The sequence below is a fragment of the Chrysemys picta genome, chromosome 22 (genome assembly GCF_011386835.1).
Source record: "Chrysemys picta bellii isolate R12L10 chromosome 22, ASM1138683v2, whole genome shotgun sequence".
NCBI classification, from domain to species: Eukaryota; Metazoa; Chordata; order Testudines; family Emydidae; genus Chrysemys; species Chrysemys picta.
The window spans coordinates 11,691,942-11,712,170 of record NC_088812.1 but is presented as its reverse complement, the minus strand read 5'-3'; the positions used below and the strand labels follow the sequence as shown (position 1 = coordinate 11,712,170).

At 50.8% G+C, this 20,229-nt stretch overlaps 1 protein-coding gene across 5 annotated transcripts; it reads left to right on the top strand.

Annotated features, from left to right (window-relative positions):
• The first annotated feature begins 910 nt into the window (after positions 1-910).
• On the top strand, positions 911-18,583 carry CCNT1 (cyclin T1). Of its 5 annotated transcripts, XM_065576601.1 has the most exons (9): positions 953-1,219; positions 2,101-2,182; positions 2,930-3,058; positions 3,971-4,031; positions 5,969-6,031; positions 6,545-6,590; positions 10,080-10,243; positions 10,596-10,666; positions 12,690-18,583. In XM_065576601.1, the coding sequence occupies exons 1-9, from the start codon at positions 978-980 to the stop codon at positions 14,052-14,054; spliced, it is 2,223 nt and encodes a 740-aa protein (XP_065432673.1). In that variant the 5' UTR covers positions 953-977; the 3' UTR covers positions 14,055-18,583. The 5 variants fall into 5 exon arrangements, 4 of the variants coding, with proteins under 4 accessions (XP_065432673.1, XP_065432674.1, XP_042713319.2 ...); XR_010594528.1 differs by lacking the exon at positions 10,080-10,243 and having other exon boundaries at positions 911-1,219; positions 12,690-14,073; XM_042857385.2 differs by lacking the exons at positions 953-1,219; positions 2,101-2,182; positions 3,971-4,031.
• The last annotated feature ends 1,646 nt before the right edge of the window (positions 18,584-20,229 follow it).

Here is a 20,229-nt window from a genome sequence, read left to right as displayed (position 1 = left end):
GCTTTAGGGGTCATGGGGCTGGGGGTCACAGGTAGGGTCACTGGGGGGCTGGGGTACAAGTGGGGTTACAGGAGTCATGGGGGTGGGGTCACTGGGGGGCTGGGTATACAAGTGGGGATATAGCGGTCATGGGGCTGGAGGTCACAGGTGGGGTCACTGGGGGGCTGGGGATACAAGTGGGGTTACAGGAGTCATGGGGGTGAGGTCACTGCGGGGCTGGGGATACAAGTGGGGCTATAGGGGTCACAGGGGCTGGGGGTCAGGTGGGGTCATGGTGTCACAGGTCACAGGTAGGGGCACTGGGGATACAAGTGGGGTTACAGGAGTCATGGGGGTGGGGTCACTGGGGGGCTGGGGATACAAGTGGGTCTATAGGGGTCATGGGGCTGGAGCTCACAGGTGGGGTCACTGGGGGGTTGGGAATACAAGTGGAGTTACAGGGGTCATGGGGGCTGGGGTCACAAGTAGGGTCACTGGGGGGCTGGGGATACAAGTGGGGGCTATAGGGGTCATGGGGCTGGAGGTCACAGGTAGGGTCACTGGGGGGCTGGGGTCACAAGTGGGGTTATAGGGGTCACGGGGCTGGGGGTCAGATGGGGTCACAAGTGGGGCTATAGGGGTCACAGGGCTGGGGGTCAGATGGGGTCACGGGGGCTGGGGTCAGGCTGGCTGGAAGGGTCAGAAGTCAAACCAGCATCCCCACCCAGCTATGTGCCTGCCGCCCTGCGGGCCTGGCTCTTGCGCATGCCCAGCTCTGTTCCCTAGGCGCATGCCCAGTTCTGTTCCCTAGGCGCCCCTAGATCGTACGCATGCGCAGTGAGGGCCTACGCAGGGGCCTAGCAGCAGCCTGCGCACAAGCCGGACTCGGCTCGTACTCCTGAACGGGGCACGCGCCGGCCGCATGCGCAGTACGGCCCCGCTCGGGCCCCCGGCGCTCGCTCGGAGCCACGCGGGGCCCCGGCCGCGCTTAGGGGCGCATGCGCGCGCGACGTTGCGCGTGCGCGCCCGGCGGGGCGTGCGCGCGCCCGCGGATCGCCATGGAGGCCTCGGCGAGCGGAGGGGCCGGCGGCGGCGGCGGCGCGGGGAAGCGCTGGTACTTCAGCCGGGAGCAGCTGGAGCGCAGCCCGTCCCGGCGCGCCGGGCTCGACCCCGACAAGGAGCTCTCGAACCGGCAGCAGGCGGCCAACCTGCTCCAGGACATGGGCCAGCGCCTCAACGTGTATCCGCGCCGGCCGGGCTAGGCCGCGGGCCTGGGCTCGAGTAGCGGGGCCGGGCCGGGCTCGGCCGGGGGGCCTGGGCTCGAGTAGCGGGGCCGGGCCGGGCTGGGCCGCGGGGGCCGGGGGGCTCGAGTAGCGGGGCCGGGCCGGGCTGGGCCGGGGGGCCTGGGCTCGAGTAGCGGGGCCGGGCCGGGCTGGGCCGCGGGCCTGGGCTCGAGTAGCGGGGCCGGGCCGGGCTCGGCCGGGGGGCCTGGGCTCGAGTAGCGGGGCCGGGCCGGGCTGGGCCGGGGGCTCGAGTAGCGGGGCGGGGCCTGGGCTCGAGTAGCGGGGCCGGGCCGGGCTGGGCCGCGGGCCTGGGCTCGAGTAGGGGGGCCGGGGGGCTCGAGTAGGGGGGCCGGGGGGCTCGAGTAGCGGGGCCGGGCTGGGCCGCGGGGGCCGGGGGGCTCGAGTAGCGGGGCGGGGCCGGGGGGCTCGAGTAGCCGGGCGGGGCCGGGCGGGGCCGGGGGGCTCGAGTAGCGGGGCGGGCTGGGCCGGGGGGCTCGAGTAGCGGGGCCGGGAGGGCGGCGGGCGGACCGGCCCGGGAGCAGTAACGCGATTCCTGGCCTCACGCGGGGTTTCCGGGGCGAGTCCCGGCGGCCCCGTGATGGCCGGGTGTATGCGCCCCCCCCCCCCCCCCCCGGTCGTTATACTCGGGCGCCAGGCGGTGACAGTCCGCACGAGTCAGGCCATGTGTGTCAATGAACCTACCCCGCGAACCCTCTCGTCACGTGCGGTGGCTGCCCGCACCGCCCTGGTCTGTCGGTCCCGGCTCGCGAGCAGTTCGCCAGGTGAAGCGGGACATGTACAGCTTCAGGGCGGCTTTTTCTTAACCCTACGCCTTCAGCTCGCAGCTGACCATCAACACCGCCATCGTGTACATGCACCGCTTCTACATGGTCCAGTCCTTCACCCAGTTTCATCGCAATGTAAGTATTGTTCGGGCTGTCGCCTTCCCTTGTCTGAAAGCCATGACAATGTTCATTGTCCCCGTTGCCCCCTCAATACGTTGGGGAGGCTGTGGCCAAGGCACAAGAGGGGGAGTCAGGAGATCTGGCTTCTTTCTGCTCTTTTTCTCTGCTGTGTGGCCCTGAGCGCATCACTTCTTTGTACCGCCGTTTACTGTTCTGTAAAATAGCCAGAGCTGATCTCTTTGGGCCAAAGCTGTCATGTAATTGACAGTACGGTAGTTCTACGTTTGTCACAGCTTTTGTCTTGCATCTGAAGAAGTGAGGTTCTTACCCACGAAAGCTTATGCTCCCCATACTTCAGTTAGTCTGAAAGGTGCCACAGGACCCTCTGTTGCTTTTGTCCCAGCTGACATTCTTTGGCTCTTTAAAAGATCTTTCTTGTTATGGGAATGGTCTCTCTAGTCAGTCTTAGAAATTGACTTTTTGTAGCTTTAATCCTGAACTTTTACTGATGCTTAAAAAAAAAAAAATCATAAGGTTTTCCTACTACAGACATCTAAATGGGATACAGGAAGAGTATTCCCTCAAATCTGTATCTCCACCTTGTCTCTGTATTTGCGGCCTGGAGGAAATCAGTAAATACAATGGTTTTGGAGCTCTAAGATTGCTCCGTCTCATAGCAGCAGACCCCATCAGGATGCTAACATTACAGGCTTGTGAATACTTGAACCAGGAGACCACTTTTGTTTTTCTCCCTCCATGAAGTCTGTGGCACCAGCAGCCCTGTTCTTGGCAGCCAAGGTGGAGGAACAGCCTCGGAAGCTGGAGCACGTAATCAAGGTAGCGCATGCATGCCTGCATCCTCAGGACACCCTTCCAGACACTAGAAGTGAGGTAAGTGGCCAGACACCAGCAGAATGATTTCCATGCTCGAGAGGGAGGGATGAGAACATCCTCAAAGGGTACTGCATCCTGAAACGTAGAATCCTGGTAACCTAAGTAACTTGTGGGGCTAAAGCATCTCATTAACTCCAGTACATAACCATCTGTTCTGTAAATGAGTGGTTACATTGCAGAATGCAGCTTTCAAATCAACCACTATTGTACAGCACAGTTTTCAGGCTTCTTCAGAGCAGATGACTTGTCTCTCCTGCTCTGTGATCTCTCCTGTTTCCCTCCGCTATGCGGGTGTGAACGAAAGAATCAGATGTGCCATGTAATCGTGTCTGTATTAGAGGCTTCTGAGTAGGGAGTGAACATGTCTGCCAGGGTTAAATAGCACTTGTAGCAAAGCAGAAAATGGTGTGTGCAGTTCAACCTCTCTCCACCCACCTAATGGTGGGATTGTTAAAAATGTTTCCATTTTCCCCATCTCTCATGACAGCCCTTCAAAACTGGAACTGAGTGTCCTCCAACCCTGCTGAAAGGGGGAACCTTTATCCGGGAGCCAAAGCTTGTAGAAAAAAATAGATGAAAAGGTTAAATTTTAACCCACACTGCTCATGTTGACATGTCCCTTCGTGTTTAAAACTCTTATGGAGAGAGAGAGAGAGACTAAAGCGTGTAGCTCCAGCCACAGCAACCCCTGTCCAATGAACACTAGCAGGGGAGTGTATCCATGCAGCACTCTGCTTTCTCTCTTCTGGGAGGGAATCTGTGCCGGTTCCCTCTAGTACTGAGTGGGATAAAGATTCCCCCTTGATTTTTTTTTTTTATTTTTTGGCCTCCCTGAGAGAGAGTTAGAAATGTGCAGGCTTTATACAGAGTGCCTCATCGTGAGTAACCTGCCTGTCCTCTCAACCCCAGGCTTACCTGCAGCAAGCTCAAGACCTGGTCATTCTAGAGAGCATTATACTGCAGACCCTGGGTAAGTTTTTCAAAGCGGACGGGCTTCCACTCGAATCCCAGACCCAGGAGGGTTCTGCAGAGCGGAGAGTCTAACCCTACAGTCTTCTCCACAGCTGGAGGGCAGATGCACAGCTGGCCAGTGAGAGAGCAAGAGCCCAGGCAACAAACTTTTTTCACACCACCAGTTCATGACTTGCTTCTAATACATGTGTTTCAGGTTTCACTTTCTTTATTTTGAGTTGTTAACAGCTTAAACATGCAGAGTTTGGCTTGTTTCTATCCCCAACAGGTTTTGTTCTGCTTGGATGCCAGTTACTCTGGGTACAAGTGCTATAAATTGTAAGAGTGTGGTACTCTAATCCAGTGGCTGGAATAGGAGACAATCCGCTCTGGGTAGTGAAGGGAGCCTAGAATGAATGTTCATGTTTTGATCAGGTTACTTGCTGCTCACGTTCAGATGGGCTATTGTAGCATCAGTTTTCTTGGGAGGTTTTTTTTTTTTTTTTTTTTTTTTTAATGTAGCCCTCTACCTCTAAGATTTGGCCTTTTCTGTGGCTCTACTAGATACCTGAGTGGTAGAGGCTTCTGTTTGTAGTAACCATGACTAAGAAAAAGCCAAAAGAATCTTTATATATATATATATATATATATTTTAAATTATCTTTACTGATTCATTCAGGAAACAACTAAGTCAGGAGATGACTAAGGGGGGCTATGATAGAGGTATATAAAATCATTACACGTGTGGAGAAAGTCAATAAGGAAGTGTTATTTACTCCTTCTCGTAACACAAGAACTAGGGGGCACCAAAGGAAATTAATAGGCAGCAGGTTTAAAACAAACAAAAGGAAGTATTTTTTCACATAACGCACACTCAACCTGTGGAACTCCTTTCCAGAGGATGTTGTGAAGGCCAAGACTATAACAGGGTTCAAAAAAGAACTAGATAAGTTCCTGGAGGATAGGTCCATCAATGGCTATTGTCCAGGCTGGACAGGGATAGCATCTCTAGCCTCTTGTTTGCCAGAAGCTGGGAATGGGCGACAGGGGATGGGTCACTTGATGATTCCCTGCTCTGTTCATTCTCTCTGGGGCCCCTGGGATTGGCCGCTGTCGGAAGACAGGATACTGGGCTGGATGGACTGTTGGTCTGACCCAGTCTGGCTGTTCTTATTCAAACCCTTCTCACTAGTCTTTAGCCTGCAAGGTAGTTAATAGCACTTCACATCTTTATAATACTTGACAAAACTTCACTACTTCTAACTGCCCTGTGAAGTGGGTAAGCATCCCTATCTTGGAGTGCAGAAGCGAGGGCCAGAGATGTTAAGTGGCTTGCCCACAGTTACACAGCAAGATAACTTTGGAGTCTGCATTTGAAGTGTAGAATGTCCTGTGCTCAGTCCTCCTAGTTGCCTCTTCTAGAACCCCAGTTCTGCCATGAATACGTTGGTGAGAGAAGTAAACAGACACAAGTGGATGCTCAGCATGTGGGCTGTCATTTTAAAAACAACTTGCAAAACTAAATGGAAAACTGAAGCAAGGATTAACCTCATATGACATTCATGCTACAGGCTCCCTCGAATGGAAGACACCTCCTTCCTTGTGGCTTTTTGGGTGACACACATTCCTTTGAGCAAATGCTAGTTTTCTTCCTTCCAGCTGCTGCAAGAGGCTTTGTCCTAGTTAAAATCCCTAATAGGTGTTTTGTTTCCAGTGACGTCTCTTCAGCAATAAGCTATTTAGCTGCTTGGAAACCAGTGACCTTCCAGTTTTGTGACTGGGCAGCTTGATCCTTCTGCTGTATTCCTGCTTGCCTTGGAGCAGAAAGTGTGAGCGTTTAGTGCAGAGGGGAAGCTGACTTGCCTCCCCAGGAGCAGGAGGCATGTCCGATGTGTGGAAATTATGAGGGTGCCATGTCTGTTACCTAATGGCCACGTGTCTCTGCCATTCTTTCAGGGTTCGAGATCACTATTGATCACCCCCATACGCACGTGGTGAAGTGCACGCAGCTTGTGCGAGGTAAGAGACCTAAAGTGTGCTGTTGAACGCTTGCTACCTTCCCTCACAGAGGTGGCTGTATTTCCATGCTGGGTGAAGTGGTTCCTCTAGAGAGCTCAGAGTTTAAATAACAGGGGATGCTTTGGTTGAAAAGGGCTGTATAAGCAGGAGGTGGGAGCAGTCATTAACAGCGGTCCCTGTGAATTACCCAGACAGATACCGCACAGAGTGTTTCGTGGTGGGGTATCTAACGTCGAAGTAAAGATGCTGCAGTGGCAAATTGCTGAAATGGGTGCAGGAATGGGTATAATTTTGAGTTGCTGTAAAGCACAACACAGTGGTTTTGTTAACTGCAAATTTTCTGTTGCTGTGGGGCAGAACTGAAACAAATCAAACCAGCGGGATCTTTCATATCCAGTTCTGTGCTCTCTGTGGCCACTCCCTGTAGAAGCCTGTACTTCTAGCAGACTAGTACTCTGGAAGTCTCGGCCAAAGCGTTCAAGCTAACTCCTGTTTTTTCCTTTCCCTTTCCAGCCAGCAAGGATTTGGCACAAACTTCCTACTTCATGGCGACCAACAGGTTGTTACTTTGAATTGATTCCTATGTTTCTAGCAGAGGGGTTTATCTGGAGGTGGGGGGGCGGGGGGGAAATGCCATTTGGACGCATTGGAGGATTATCTAGTGAGTTTGGGAGAGTGTGTGGGGGGGGTGCAACAGAAGAAAGGGTCCCTGTCCCATGGAGCAGTCTACAGCAGATGAGGGGACAGCCCCTGGACAGTGCAGACTTCTGTTTGGGCAGTTAATAGAAGAAGAAGAAATTGATTTGAAAGGGAGTATTTGAAGAAGTGACTCTAAGTGCTTATTTGCATTACTGAAGTGCCTGGGAGTCCTGTCATGGACCGGGAACCCATGGTGCTAGGCACTGTCCAAACAGAACCAAGCGATGCCTCCTGCCCCAGAGAGCCTTGCAGTTGACAAGACATCAGGTGGATACGGATAGATGGGGGAATGCGAGGAAGCAGTGAGAGATTTGGCAGTGTGCTATGCAGTGGTCTGATGCTAGATGTTTACTCCTGAAGAGATGGACTTAGAAAAGAACTAAGGTAGTTTGGCTTCTTTCTCTTAAGATCTTGAGGTGACTTCAGATTTTCAAATAAGGATTGAAAAATTAATTCCAGTACCAATAAGAGGCCCAAATTGGAATCTCTTCAAAAATGGAAATTCTTGCGGCCATTACTTCATGCAAATGCATGGAATCCAGTTCAGTGAAAAGTTGTTTAACTTCAACCATGTGTACTGGAGACACCTAGGTTTCATTCAGGAGGAGCTGTTGGAGAAAGGCAGAGCAATATAGCGAGAAACGTCAAAGGCAGAGACATGCCCTTAGGTATGCAGCTCTCTGCATCAGAAAGGACTGGTTCAGCAGGTGAACTCGGACTTAGGCTTCGTATACTTAAGTCTTTCCCGTATAGCTCTGTTGGTTGGAGGTGGGGGGACCACATCCCTAAGTGACGTAGCTTTGCTAGCATAGCTTATTTGGGGAACTGTATAAGCTGCATCTCTATTAGGGTGACTTGTGGCCTGGCTATGCCAATAGTCCGTTTCTAGTGTAGATAAGGCCTCAGTTGGAAAATCTGCTTCTATTCCCTGCTCTGCCACTGATTGTGCGTGAATCACACACACACATATCTTGGGCAAGTCCCACTCTGTCCTGCCATCCCTATGAAATGGAAGTAATTCTCTCCCATCTCTGCAGATTGCTCCAAGGATCTCTGCTGAACTGTTTTTTAATCCTGATATTACTGATGCATGCTCTCAACCTTCACTCCATCTTAATGTAGCTTTTTGTCTGGGCGCTCTTTTTGAAATGACACATTTCAGACATGAACTTATAGAACAAGAAACACAAAGGAAATGCTACAGTGTGGTCGTTCTAGTGATTTGTGGTTATGTACGATCAACCATAAATCATTCTTTAAAATGTTAACTCTTAAGGGCAGGTTCACCGGTACCCCAGAGCAGTGCACAGCGGCCAGAGCCCACTGACTGGTTAAACTGGTTCCAGCAGCTTTGCATCACCAGAGCAGCACATAGCAACCCTAGTATACTGGCAGATCTGGCTCTTAATTTGGAATTGACTTAATGGTTTCGAGGCTTGTGTTTGGTGAGCCCAGTTTCTGTGAAAGGAGAGGGGCGTGGGTGGCAGACCCCTGTCCATGAGTCCCAGTGTCAGTGCTTTCCAAGTTTCCTCGACACTGTTTTCTTGATGCCCAAGGCAGCAGTGACAGTTGGGCCAAGTAATAGACCAGTGAAAACTCTTGACATGAGACCAGGCTCCCTTATAGACCACTGAGGCATCAACCAGTGGATTTATGGCATGGCAATTGGCTGTAGAAGTAGAGTAGTGATTGGCTGAGTTATCTGTCACAATGACCTAATTTAAATTACCTGAACCTGTTTGGGGCCTATACAATAATCGTAACAGTTAGTTACAGCGATTGTTAATGACTTAGCTTACTTTACGACTGACATTTGTACAAATGTAGGCCATGCGCTAGATTTATTTTTAAGTAAAACAAAGGTTTGGAGAGTCCATTCTGAGAAGAACAGGAGTACTTGTGGCACCGTAGAGACTAACAGATTTATTTGAGCATAAGCTCTCGTGGGCTACAACCCACTTCTTTGGATGCATCGAGTGGAACATATAGTAAGGAGATATATATACACATACAGAGAGCATGAAAAGGTGGGAGTTGCCCAACTAACTGTAAGAGGCTAATTAATAGAAAAAACGTTTGTGGTGATAATCAAGATAGCCCATTTCAGACAGTTTAACAAGAAGGTGTGAGGATACTTAACATGGGGAAATAGCCACCTTTTCATGGTGTCTGTGTGTCTCCTCACTGTATGTTCCATTCTATGCATCCGAAGAAGTGGGCTGTAGTCCACGAAAGCTTATGCTCTAATAAAATTGTTAGTCTCTAAGGTGCCACAAGTGCTCCTGTTCTTTTTGCGGATACAGACTAACACGGCTGCTACTCTGAAACCTGCCATTCTGAGAAAATAATTCAGAACAAAGAAGACCAACATATACTAAATCTCCTACAGGACTCAGTTTTTATTATATTCTAACTACAATTAGATTAATCTAGGAAATTCTCAGGAAACTAATCTTGTATTCTAAGAGTGGGTGCTGTAAAGTTGTGGCGAATACAATGTATTTTTCATACAAAGCAGAGGTTGAATCCCTGTGAAATGGAGCTCAACCTTAACTCTGAATGGCACCTCCAGAATAAATTGTCCTATGAAGTGGATTTGAGGCTTTGTTTGCCATGTCGGGGGAGAAGGGGGGTGCTGAGGCCCAGTCTTGTCCTGCAGTGTCTTTCTGAGTTGGCAGTTGTTAATCCCCCAGTTCCATCGACATTCAGAAGTTGTGTGGTTTGAGGAAGCCAAGGTTTGAGAGTAGGAGGCAGGAGTGGAAGTCTCTGTGGGCTTCGTTGTTTGAACTGTTGGTTGTTGGGTCGCTCACAATGATGCATGTGTCATTACCGATCACATTGACTTCACAGGAGTTTTGCTTGGCTTGGGAATCGGCATTTTCCAGCCATGTGAATTTGCTTCAGCAGGAGGAATGGAGCTGTCTCAATCTCTCCTCAGGTTGAGCAGAGCCCACTTCCGAGCGTAGGCTCTACCAAGAACCAAGCTGCCCGCTGCTTCCCTTGGGTTCTGAGGTTGGGCCTCAGGGGAGTTCTGCTGAAGTCCGGCATAACTTAGTTTCTTTTCCCCCTGCAATAGGCAATGGGGCCCAGAGTTGGGAGGAGCTTGTGAAGAAGCCTGGAAATGAATTGGTTTGAGCAGCACAGGGAAATAACAAGTGACTTGGCAGTGCATAGAGACGCCTTGACAACAAGGGATGTATTGGGGGAGGAATTGCCCTTTTCCCTTCAGGAACGTTCCCACCATGCCCACCACTTCCGCAGTGTCTGTTCAGCGGGGGATTGTGTGTGCTGAGATTCAGGCTTGGGAGTTCATGGCTTTCTGTTTCTCTCTCCCTGCTGGTGACGTCAGCCTGCACCTGACCACCTTCAGCCTGCAGTACACCCCTCCCGTTGTGGCCTGCGTCTGTATCCACCTGGCTTGTAAGTGGTCCAACTGGGAGATCCCAGTCTCCACGGACGGGAAGCACTGGTGGGAATACGTTGATGGCACTGTAACTCTGGAGCTCTTAGACGGTAAGTTTTGGAGCAAGGTCCCCCCAAAAAGGCAATCTTATTATCTTGGCATCTGTTCCTGGGTCTGCCATTCAGACACAGCCACTGACCAATTCATGGACTTCAAGGGCTTCTGATCTTGCCAAGGTTTTCAGTGTGGCAGCTTCTGTGGTGCAATAGAGATAGTAGAAGTCATGAAGTGGGATGAGTTTCAATAGTCAGCGCTACTACTTCACCGTATTTCCCTTCCTGAAATAGCTCCATCTCCTCATGAATAGCTTCACCCGTCAGGGAGCAGCGGGCTGCTGGCTTGTGACTGCTCTACATCCTCCCTCTGACCCTCTTGTCTGTGTTTTGTGTATCCCCTTTACAGAGCTGACTCATGAATTCCTGCAGATTCTTGAGAAAACTCCCAACCGGCTCAAACGCATCCGCAACTGGCGGGTAAGAATTTCCTCTCTTGGGGCTGCTGTCCACTGCTCTGGCTCTGAGTCTCCTGTCTGGCTTCTGAGCTGTGTTGTCTCTAGTTCTGACAGTGCTCAGGGGAGGGGCACTTCAAGATTAACAGACCATACATTTCTGTTTTCATTAGTCTTGAATTAACTCGTTGATGAGCTAGCTTTTTTTTTTCTAGCCAGGGCTTGACAAACCCGTTCCTTATGAAGGCTTATGTAATACCTCCCCATCTGTGAGCGAGTGGGGAGGGCTGGGCTGCCCCTTTCTGTGGCCTCTAATCTTTACTTTAATGTATGTTTGAAGCCATAAGGGCTACACGAACATAAGAACGGCCAGAGTGGGTCAGACCAAAGGTCCATCTAGCCCAGTGTCCTGTCTGCCGACAGTGGCCAATGCCAGGGGCCCCAGAGGGAATGAACAGAACAGGGAATCATCAAATGAGCCATCCCCTGGCAAATGGAGGCTAGGGACACCATCCCTGCCCAGCCTGGCTAATAGCCATTGATGGACCTATCCTCCAGGAACTTATCTAGTTCTTTTTAGAACCCTGTTATAGTCCTGGCCTTCACAACATCCTCTGGCAAGGAGTTCCACAGGTTGACTGTGCGTTTTGTGTGAAAAAATTCTTCCTTTTTGTTTGTTTTTAAACCTGCTGCCTATTGATTCCATTTGGTGACCCCTAGCTCCTGTGTTATGAGAAGGAGTAAATAATACTTACTTTCTCCACATCCGTCATGATTTTATAGACCTCTATCATAGCCCCCCATATTCGTCTCTTTTCCAAGCTGAAAAGTCCCAGTCTTATTAATCTCTCCTCAGATGGCAGCCTTTCCATACCCCTAATCACTTTTGTTGCCCTTTTCTGAACCTTTTCCAATTCCAATATATCTTTTTTGAGATGGGGCGACCACAGCTGCGCGCAGTATTCAAGATGTGGGCGTACCATGGATTTATATAGAGGCAACATGATATTTTCTGTCTTATTATCTATCCCTTTCTTAATGATTCCCGTTAGATTTTTTTTGACTGCTGCTGCACTTTGAGTGGATGTTTTCAGGGAACTATCCACAATGGCGCCAGGATCTTTCTTGAGTGATAACAGCTAATTTAGACCCCATCATTTTATATGTATAGTTGGGATTATGTTTTCCAATGTGCATTACTTTGTATTTATCTACATTGAATTTCATCTGCCATTTTGTTGCCCAGTCACCCAAGGCTTTTGAGAGAGCCTTTTGTAGCTCTTCACAGTCTGCTTTGGACTCAAGTATCTTGAGTAGTTTTGTCATCTGCAGATTTTGCCACCTCACTGTTTACCCCTTTTTCCAGATCATTTATGAATGTTAAATAGGACTGGGCCCAGTACAGACCCCTGTGGGACACCACTATTTACCTCTCTCCATTCTGAAAACTGACCATTTATTCCTACCCTTTGTTTCCTGTCTTTTAACCGGTTACCGATCCCTGCGAGAACCCCATGACGGCTTACTTTACTTAATCTTTGGTGAGGGACCTTGTCAAAGGCTTTCTGAAAATCTAAGGGCACTAAGTCTACGGGATCCCCCTTGTCCACATGTTGTCTCTTCAATAACAAGTTATGTTCATCTATGTGTCTGACACTATAGAAAAGAACAAACTTTTCAACCAGTGTGCCCGGTACTGAAGTCAGGCTTTCCGGCCTGTAATTGCCGGGGTCTCCTCTGGAGCCCTTTTTGCTGCTGTCTCTATTTGTAAATGTGTGGTCTCTTCTGGGGCAAAAATGTGTTTCGCAAACAGTTTTCTCCCCCAGGCTGGTGCAGGAGCAGGTGAGAGATGTGCAACTTGTTGCAGGACCATCTAGTGTGATAGCCCCAATACGAGGGAAGCTGCGTGATTGTGGGCACCTCAGTTTTGCTGCTAAGTCTGCACTGTGGCAGTTGCTCGCTTCGTCTCCATGAGTGGGTAACAGGGCCTGTGTCGGTGACATAAAGCCACCGAGGTACAAATGCCCTTTCTTGCTGCTTTATTGCAGGCCTCCCAAGCAGCCAAGAAATCCAAAGCAGATGACCAAGGAGAAGACGAGTGCCTCTCAGAGCAAACTATTCTCAGCATGATCTCCAGGAACAATTCCGACATGAACATTGCAGGCTTAATGAGTATGTCAACTTCCTCGACGGCAGGAGCCGGGCCTCCCCTCCCAGATGCAGAGGACTCTCCCAGTGACCTCAGCAGTATGGATATGTTTCAGCCAGAGCACTGGATGTCCCACCATCCTCCACACAAGCTAGAGGCTGGCCAGGTTCACAGGACTAACGAAAGCTCAGCAGCCCCTGAACAGGATGGCGCGGCTTACCAGAAGCAGGGCGGCAAGAGCGCGCCGTCGGCAAAGGTGTCACTGAAAGAGTACCGCGCCAAGCACGCCGAAGAGCTGGCCGCACAGAAGCGGCAGCTGGAGAACATGGAGGCCAACGTGCGGTCTCAGTACGCCTATGCTGCACAGAATCTTCTGGTCCAGCAGCAGAGGGAGAGGGAAGTCCAGCAGGAGAACAACCCCTCCCCAGTCGTCCTGAAGATTCCCACCAGCAGCTCCGAAAGCGCAGAGCGCCCTCCTTTGGAAAAGAGCGACAAGGCCTCCGCCCTGAAGCTGAGGATCCCTGTGGCAGGGGGAGGAGGGGACAGACCGCTCTCCTCCAAACCAGAGGAGATCAAAATGCGCATCAAGGTGCCGACTGCCTCGGATCGGCACAGCTCCTCAGACGAGAGCAGCGGGAAGAGCCGGGAGCACAAGGAGAAACACAAGGCCCACTTGTCCAACCACCACCATCACAATCATCACTTGCACAAACACTTGCACGCGCAGCCTGCAGCTGGGGGCAAGCGACCGGGAGACTCTAAACACAGCAGCCAGCAGAACACCCTGGCCCATAAAAGCTTCAGCTTGTCTGGGGCCTCTCGGAAGAGGCCTCTCCTGGAAGAGGCGTCGGCTGCTGCACACGAGCACCAGCCGAAAATCAGTAAGAGCTCCAAAGCTGCTGGCGTGCAATTTTCCTTTGCCCAGGTTCCTGGGCACAGCTTGGAGGCAGCTGGCCTCCCCTTCCCCCAGGCTGGCAAAGCCAGGGGGGCCCACGGGAAATCGGACAAAGGCCCCACTGGGGCTAACGGGCACAACACAAACCAGGCCATTGACTACCAGGATACAGTCAACATGCTTCACTCGCTGCTGAGTGCCCAGGGTATGCAGCCCACCCAGCCCCCGGCTTTCGACTTCGCCCACTCGTATGGCGAGTACTTGAATCCAAGGGCCCCTGGGAGCTCCAGAGCTGCCAACACGGACAAGCCCCGACCGCCCCCCCTGCCCTCAGAACCCCCTCCCCCCCTCCCTCCTTTGCCCAAGTAAAGTCCTTTTTACTACTGAATTTGTATAGACATGCCTGGAATCTGGGCCGCCCCCTGCAGGGGAGGGGCAGGGTGGTCTGACCCCACTGCCTCACAAAACTATTTTATTATTATTATTATTATTTTATTATTTTTATTATTGGTCTTAGAGTTCGGAGTCCTCCAAGCTGTGAAAGGATAAGAAATGTCCTTCCTTCTCCTTGCTCTCCCCATCAGAATCCCATGGGGCTGCAGGGGCCTGCCCCCTCTGGGTGTTGTGCGGTGGGGGCGGGGATGCGGGGGTACCTAAAGCGTGTCGCAGAATCTCTTAAAGACATTTTTAAAATAATTTAAACAGTAAGTTATATCTGTTCGTAGTATTTTGTTCACTTTAATTTTGTGAAGCTGCAGGTGGTATAAAGTGCCCTGTGGCTGCTGCAGGGGCTGGGGGAGGGAGCTCGTTTGAACGCTGAGTGGTATAGAGAAGGTGGTCAGGAGCTGACCTGTAAGAAGAGGGCCATGAATGGAAGCAGCATGGCCTGGTGGTGATGGAGCCAGGGAATCCCAGCGTGGGGCATTACCTGGGCTGAGTCACTTCAGTTTTCCTCGTTCGTGAAATAAGGTTGGTGCCGACCACCACCTCCCCCTTGCAAAGGGCTTTACCCACCGGTTGGTATTGGCTCTGTCCCTCCTTCCTGTGGAGGGGAGGATCCCTCTGCACCTCAGTATCACTGGGAGGCAAGGGCAGTTCCCTACCAGATCATGCTGGTTCCATTGAAAAGTCCCCACTGCTGTGACCGGCTCAGTCTGCCGTGTGCCAGTAGTGAGGGGGGTGACTGGAGTGTGGCTGGCTGCTATGCGAAGGGCCCGCTGAAATGCAGGTGGGTCTGCAGCCTAGAGTGGCCAGGACCTGGCATCGCTGTGGGAGCAGCAGCAAGGTGCCATCAGGGCTCTGGCTCCAGTCTCCTGTGGGGGGAAGCCTGACAGCGGAGGTGAGATGGGGGAGGGGGGAAGCTGCTGTGACCAGGAGGGTGACGAAACAGAATTGTGATTGGGGGTGCTTCAAAGTGAATTTCAATCACATTATGGAATGAGATTCTTCCTATTTGTTGTTACAAAGAAAAAATGCTGCAAAAAAGTGAATTGTTTTGAAATAGTCCTTTCTAGGGGGCTGGGGTCAAATGTGACAGGACCAGTCAGGCCAGTGTGTGACTTGAGTTTTCACTGCACAAGGGGCAGGGACCCCCACTTGGGCTGACATTCCTGCGGGGGTTGGGAATCTGTCTGTCTCTCCCCCAGCCATCTGCCTGTGTATTTCTGCCTGCTCAGTTGCCCATAGAGACAAGCGGTCAAGTTCTTGTAGCTGACTTGAGTTCTGGGGGCTGTATTTGGAACTGGAGCCCCCTGAAGGTGGCGGTGGCTGGAAAGAGATCTAGTCATTTCTGCCTAATGCAGAATCCTCCTTGCATTTGCCCAGGTCTCTTGGAATCTGACCGTTTAACATCCCTGCTGGCTAGCACTGTAGTTCTAATGCAGAGTATGTGCGCCAAAGATGCAGTGCAGACATCTCCTAGGATCTGAGGCAGCTGCTGGAGGCAGGTCGCAGTCTGGGTTTTTAATGGCATCCTCTCAAAATGCACAAGTCCTCTGCAAAGCTTGGGCTGGATTCTGCTCTTACTCTGGTGTCAATCTGGGGGAAATTGCTGAAGTCAATCCAGACTGACACAAGTTTTACCCAGAGGAGAGTCTGACCCAGTGCAGATGGCCGATGTCAAGCAAAAGCACCAAGATACAGATTAGGATCAGCCTACCCCTGTCTCCTGTTCTCCATGCTGCATTGTTAGAGCAGTTGAGTTTCTGCTGGCTAGAAAAGTCCATCCTGCATCTGTGTGGCATAGACCGGAGGGCACCACTAGGGGTAGCTCGCGGAGGGGCCCCTATGGCTGCTTCGCTGTTGTTCTCTCACAGAACTTGGACCCAGCGCTGCTGTGGAAGCAGGGGAACCCTAGCTAGTTTGGGCCAAGCTTTTTTGTTTCATTTACTAATCTCTCCAAGAAGCTGGAGGTTTTCCCTTGTGGCTCAGGTTATAATTTTCCAAATTTCCAGTAAACTGTCTTCACACGCTTCTGGGAAACGTCCTCTCCCCTGCATTGAACTCTGCCTGGCTTTTTAACGTTCTGTTTAACCTGGAACTGCACTGTCCCAGGCCAGGGAGACTGTATCTCAGTGCAGGGCTGTCAACCAGTACCAGCCTCATCTGGTTTTGAGTGCAAAACTTTTATTCCCCTTTTATATATGTAACACTGAGCCTCCGAGCAGGACTTTGGTTTTTGCTTAAGCCGCAGCTTTTGTGACACACACTAGCTGTCTCTTTAACCAAGCCATTAACGAGGCTTTTTTAAATCCCGGACATAGGCACGTTCTAGCTCTGCCCTTTTGCTATTGGGGATTTTTAGCTTCCTGTTCAGATGTAGCCTCCTCTGCAGGGGTTGGATGGAGCGAACCCTTCATAGGGTTCAACAGACTGGGGTTTCTCTGGGGGGAGGGGAGGGTATGTCTTGTCAGTTTCAGGAAAAGGTTTTTTGAAATGGCTACATTTCTTTGAACTTCCAGCTGCAAGCTAGCCCTGGGGCTGATGCACTGCTCTTAGCTCTCTGCCATAAAGTACATCCCAGGGCCAGGCTTCAGGAATTCTGTTCCCATTTGGACCCCTCAGCCCAACTCAAATTTATCTCCTTCACAACAGGTGTGAGCTTGCGAATCCTGCATAATTTGTGGTATGTGAGGGGCACAGGCCTTGCCGGTATTTGTCCTGAATGGTGGATTCTATTTAAAGCATAGGGCCTGGGTTAAGATTGTGGGGGACAAATTCTGGGGGGAAAATCTTTGTTCTCTAGGTTTCCTTCCCTTTTGTGATTTAAAAAAAAAAAAAAGTACAAAAACGTAAATTACTTATAGGGGGGTTTCCTTTTTAAGATGCAGTGAGTTCAGCTTGAATCATGGGGGGGGGAACTTTCTTCTGGCATCCCTACCCAAAACGCATCTCGCATCCCATATGGAAAAAAGAGCACAATGCACTGGGTAGAGAAATCACTAGTGTTTCAGGTACTCTTAAATGCATGAATTCAGTGTCTGCTGTACCATCTAAAATTGCCTCTAGGTTTTATCCAGAATTCTTGGTGTGTTCATGGAATAGAGCAGAGACTCTGACTTCCCCTATGCTATGGGACCAACTTGGGTGTGATGGGACGAGTGGGCATTAGTGGATCAGGAAGTGGAAGTAGGTGGCCCTGACTTACTCATTTGGGATTCTGTGGTGACCAAACTAAGCTTTGGTCTAAGCTGACTTCTCCTGGCAGTGGAAAGAATGGCATGGGTGTCAGTCACTGGATGGTGGAGGTGGGGTGGAGGCGAGGCTGCTCTACCTTAAATACTTGCTAGTTGCTTTTCCTGCATTGCCCCTCTGTGTGTAAGTTACCTGGCTTCCTCAGCCCCTGCATGCCAGGCCTGTGCAAAGACGGCTACTCTGCCACTTGCACTGGATGTGAAATGTACAATGCTGCTGAAATTGGCAGACACTTCCCATGGATGTTCCAAATTCAATTTGTCCCCATTTTTCTGGAGAAGTTGGGGGGTAAAATACAGGGTCTGTGAAATCTCAGCAATGAGAGAACGAAGCTCTGCCTGAACTTTCCACAGCACAGAGAACCTCCTGCAGTCCTGAATCTGCTCTTTCACACAGACACTAAGGCAAACCTGGACTGCCCCCGATAGCACTCCAACATGCTTTTCCCTCTGAGGAAGTGAAGGGTCTAAAATTCTTCATTCCTTTGTTTGGAGAAGTGATGGGAGGGAAGGATGACTGCAGGGGGAGGAAGGGTTAATTTAATACTATTCTGAAGTGTTACAAATATTTAAACTTTGGACATTATTTTTTAAAACGAGAGAAGTTTGCTACAATTCCATTGTAAACTCATTTCCCTTTGAGACATGGCTACACTGTCAGTCTGGGAGGGGCACAACTGGCTTGAACCTTCACTGGTGCGATGCGAAAGGAACACTTGACAGCATTCAAAGTACTGGTGCTTCACAACACCTTTTGACTACTGGCGGTCTGCACAGGGTGAGCTGGTGGGGGTGGGGGTGATACAACCGCACCATTGCGAAGCTTTCTCCTTTCTACGATTATATGGAACTCAGATTGGATTCAAACGACCTTTTTTTTTTTTTTTTTTTTTTAACCCACATCAAGCCAAAGAGCCAAATTAATGTGTTTTCTGATCTCTCACTCAGGGTCTGCCTTGTGGTTGCAAACTGACCGATTTGGGTTTTTTCCCTTCCCTTCCACTGCTGCCTGTCTCCTGATACCTACTGCATTCTCCTCCCCCCTCGCCCCCCACCCCATACAAAATGTGAAGAGTTTCCTCTGCACAAACCGGCAGAAAGCTGGCTAACTAATTTGGCTATAGGTGTTTGGGATCTTGCTGTCAAGTATGTTTCTCTCTGTATTTATCCACATCAATAAAAGTTAAAGGCAAAGGAGTCAACGAATTCAACTGCTTCTTGTCGTTTTTTTAACTGATAATTACAAAGGGGAAATAGGCTGACCTTGAGGTTAAGGTGCAGACTTCAGAAGGGGGAGCCCTTGGTGCTACGCCTGAGTCTGCCCAGACTTCATTGCTGTTCCTCAGTTTCCCATACTGAAAGTAGGGCGTGGCGTGTCAGCCTCCCAGCTTGGAGGTTGAGTTAATGAGGGTTTGACAGGGCTGACCGGCTGGGGAAGTGCCACTGGTTAAGACTCCTGGAGAAAAAGATGGTGAATAAACTACTACAAGAGGAAAAACCCTCCCTGATCTCATCTGTTCTGTGTATAGAAAAAGAGGAAGGCCCTGACTGCATGGAATGCAATAGTGTGCTCCTAGTCTCTTGCTGTGCATAATTCCCTATTCAGAGCTTTCATTATGCTGAAGGCTGGAGAGCCAGCCGTGAAAAAGAACTCCAGCGTGACAAGCCTGACAGTGAATTTATAGGCTAGGAGGAATGGCCTAACCCTAGTTTGTGCATGGGACAGCTGGAATTTGCTTCCCTCTCAGTGACTCTGATCATGGCCCAAGATGGGTATTGTATCTAGCTAGGCATGCGATTTGTAACTGTGCTATGAAGGAAAGGTGGTTACTCTGAAACCTGTCCGGCTTGGCTGAGGCTGTGAAGTCGCTGCTTTCCTGATAGCATCTTCGTACCTCTGTGAAAGGAGGGGCTGGTCTTAATCCACAAAGCTAACCTGCCCTTCTGGTTCTGAAATTGTTCCCTCTGCAGTTTGGAGGAGAGCGAGCTGGGCCCATGGTACTGGTTCTTGGGGGTGGGGGGGGGTGTCCAGGTTCTCCAGTGCCATGTGGAGGGTGGCAACCTCCTTTTTTAAAGGGGGAGGGAAGGGACCCTGCTGCCCAGGAGGAGCCGTAGGGGCTGCTGCCTTGATGCAGGAGCAGCAGAGGAAAGAAGAGATGCCTCTTGTTTCTGCCCTGGGTCCTGCTGTGTGTGGCCATGCTGTACAGACCCGCACGCTGGCCTCAGGGCAGGGCCTGGTGAACTCTCGCTGCAGGCACGGGCAGCCTCTGCCTCGTGAAAGGGGTGAGACTCAGCCCTAGTGCCCTGAGAAAGGGAAGGGGCTGTGCCACCTGACTGCCCCTTTGTGCCTGGAAGGGGCCCTGCAAGGCAGGAGCAAGTCAAAAGCCCTGTCACTGCACCACCTGTTTGTCCTCCCAGCGCTATCCTAGGCTGGGCAGAAGGGGAATTGAACCTGGCTTGGCCAAGTCCTGACCACTAGGCCCTCCTGCCTCCTTTTCTCTTCCTCTCCCTGGTCTGCCCCCTCTTCGCCACCAGCCCTCCTTCTAGGCGTTTTTAGGGACTGGCAGTGACTCCCGCGACCAGAAAGCAAGTGTGAAAAATTGGGAGGGGATGGGGGGTAATAGGAGCCTAGATAAGAAAAAGACCCAAAAAGCGGGACTGTCCTTATAAAATGGGGACATCTGGTCACCCTAGTAGCGACAGAGGATTGTTTAGCTTTAAAATTAAATTATTGGAGATATCCTATCTCCTAGAGCTAGAAGGGACCTTGAAAGGTCATCGAGTCCAGCCCCCCTGCCTTCACTAGCAGGACCAAGTACTGATTTTGCCCCAGATCCCTAAGTGGCCCCCTC

Coding starts and splice junctions, on each gene's coding strand:
- CCNT1 (XM_065576601.1), top strand. CDS start 978: ATGCGCGCGCGACGTTGCGCGTGCGCGCCCGGCGGGGCGTGCGCGCGC. Junction 3,059..3,970: donor TTCCAGACACTAGAAGTGAG/GTAAGTGGCCAG, acceptor TCTCAACCCCAG/GCTTACCTGCAGCAAGCTCA. Junction 6,591..10,079: donor TACTTCATGGCGACCAACAG/GTTGTTACTTTG, acceptor TGGTGACGTCAG/CCTGCACCTGACCACCTTCA.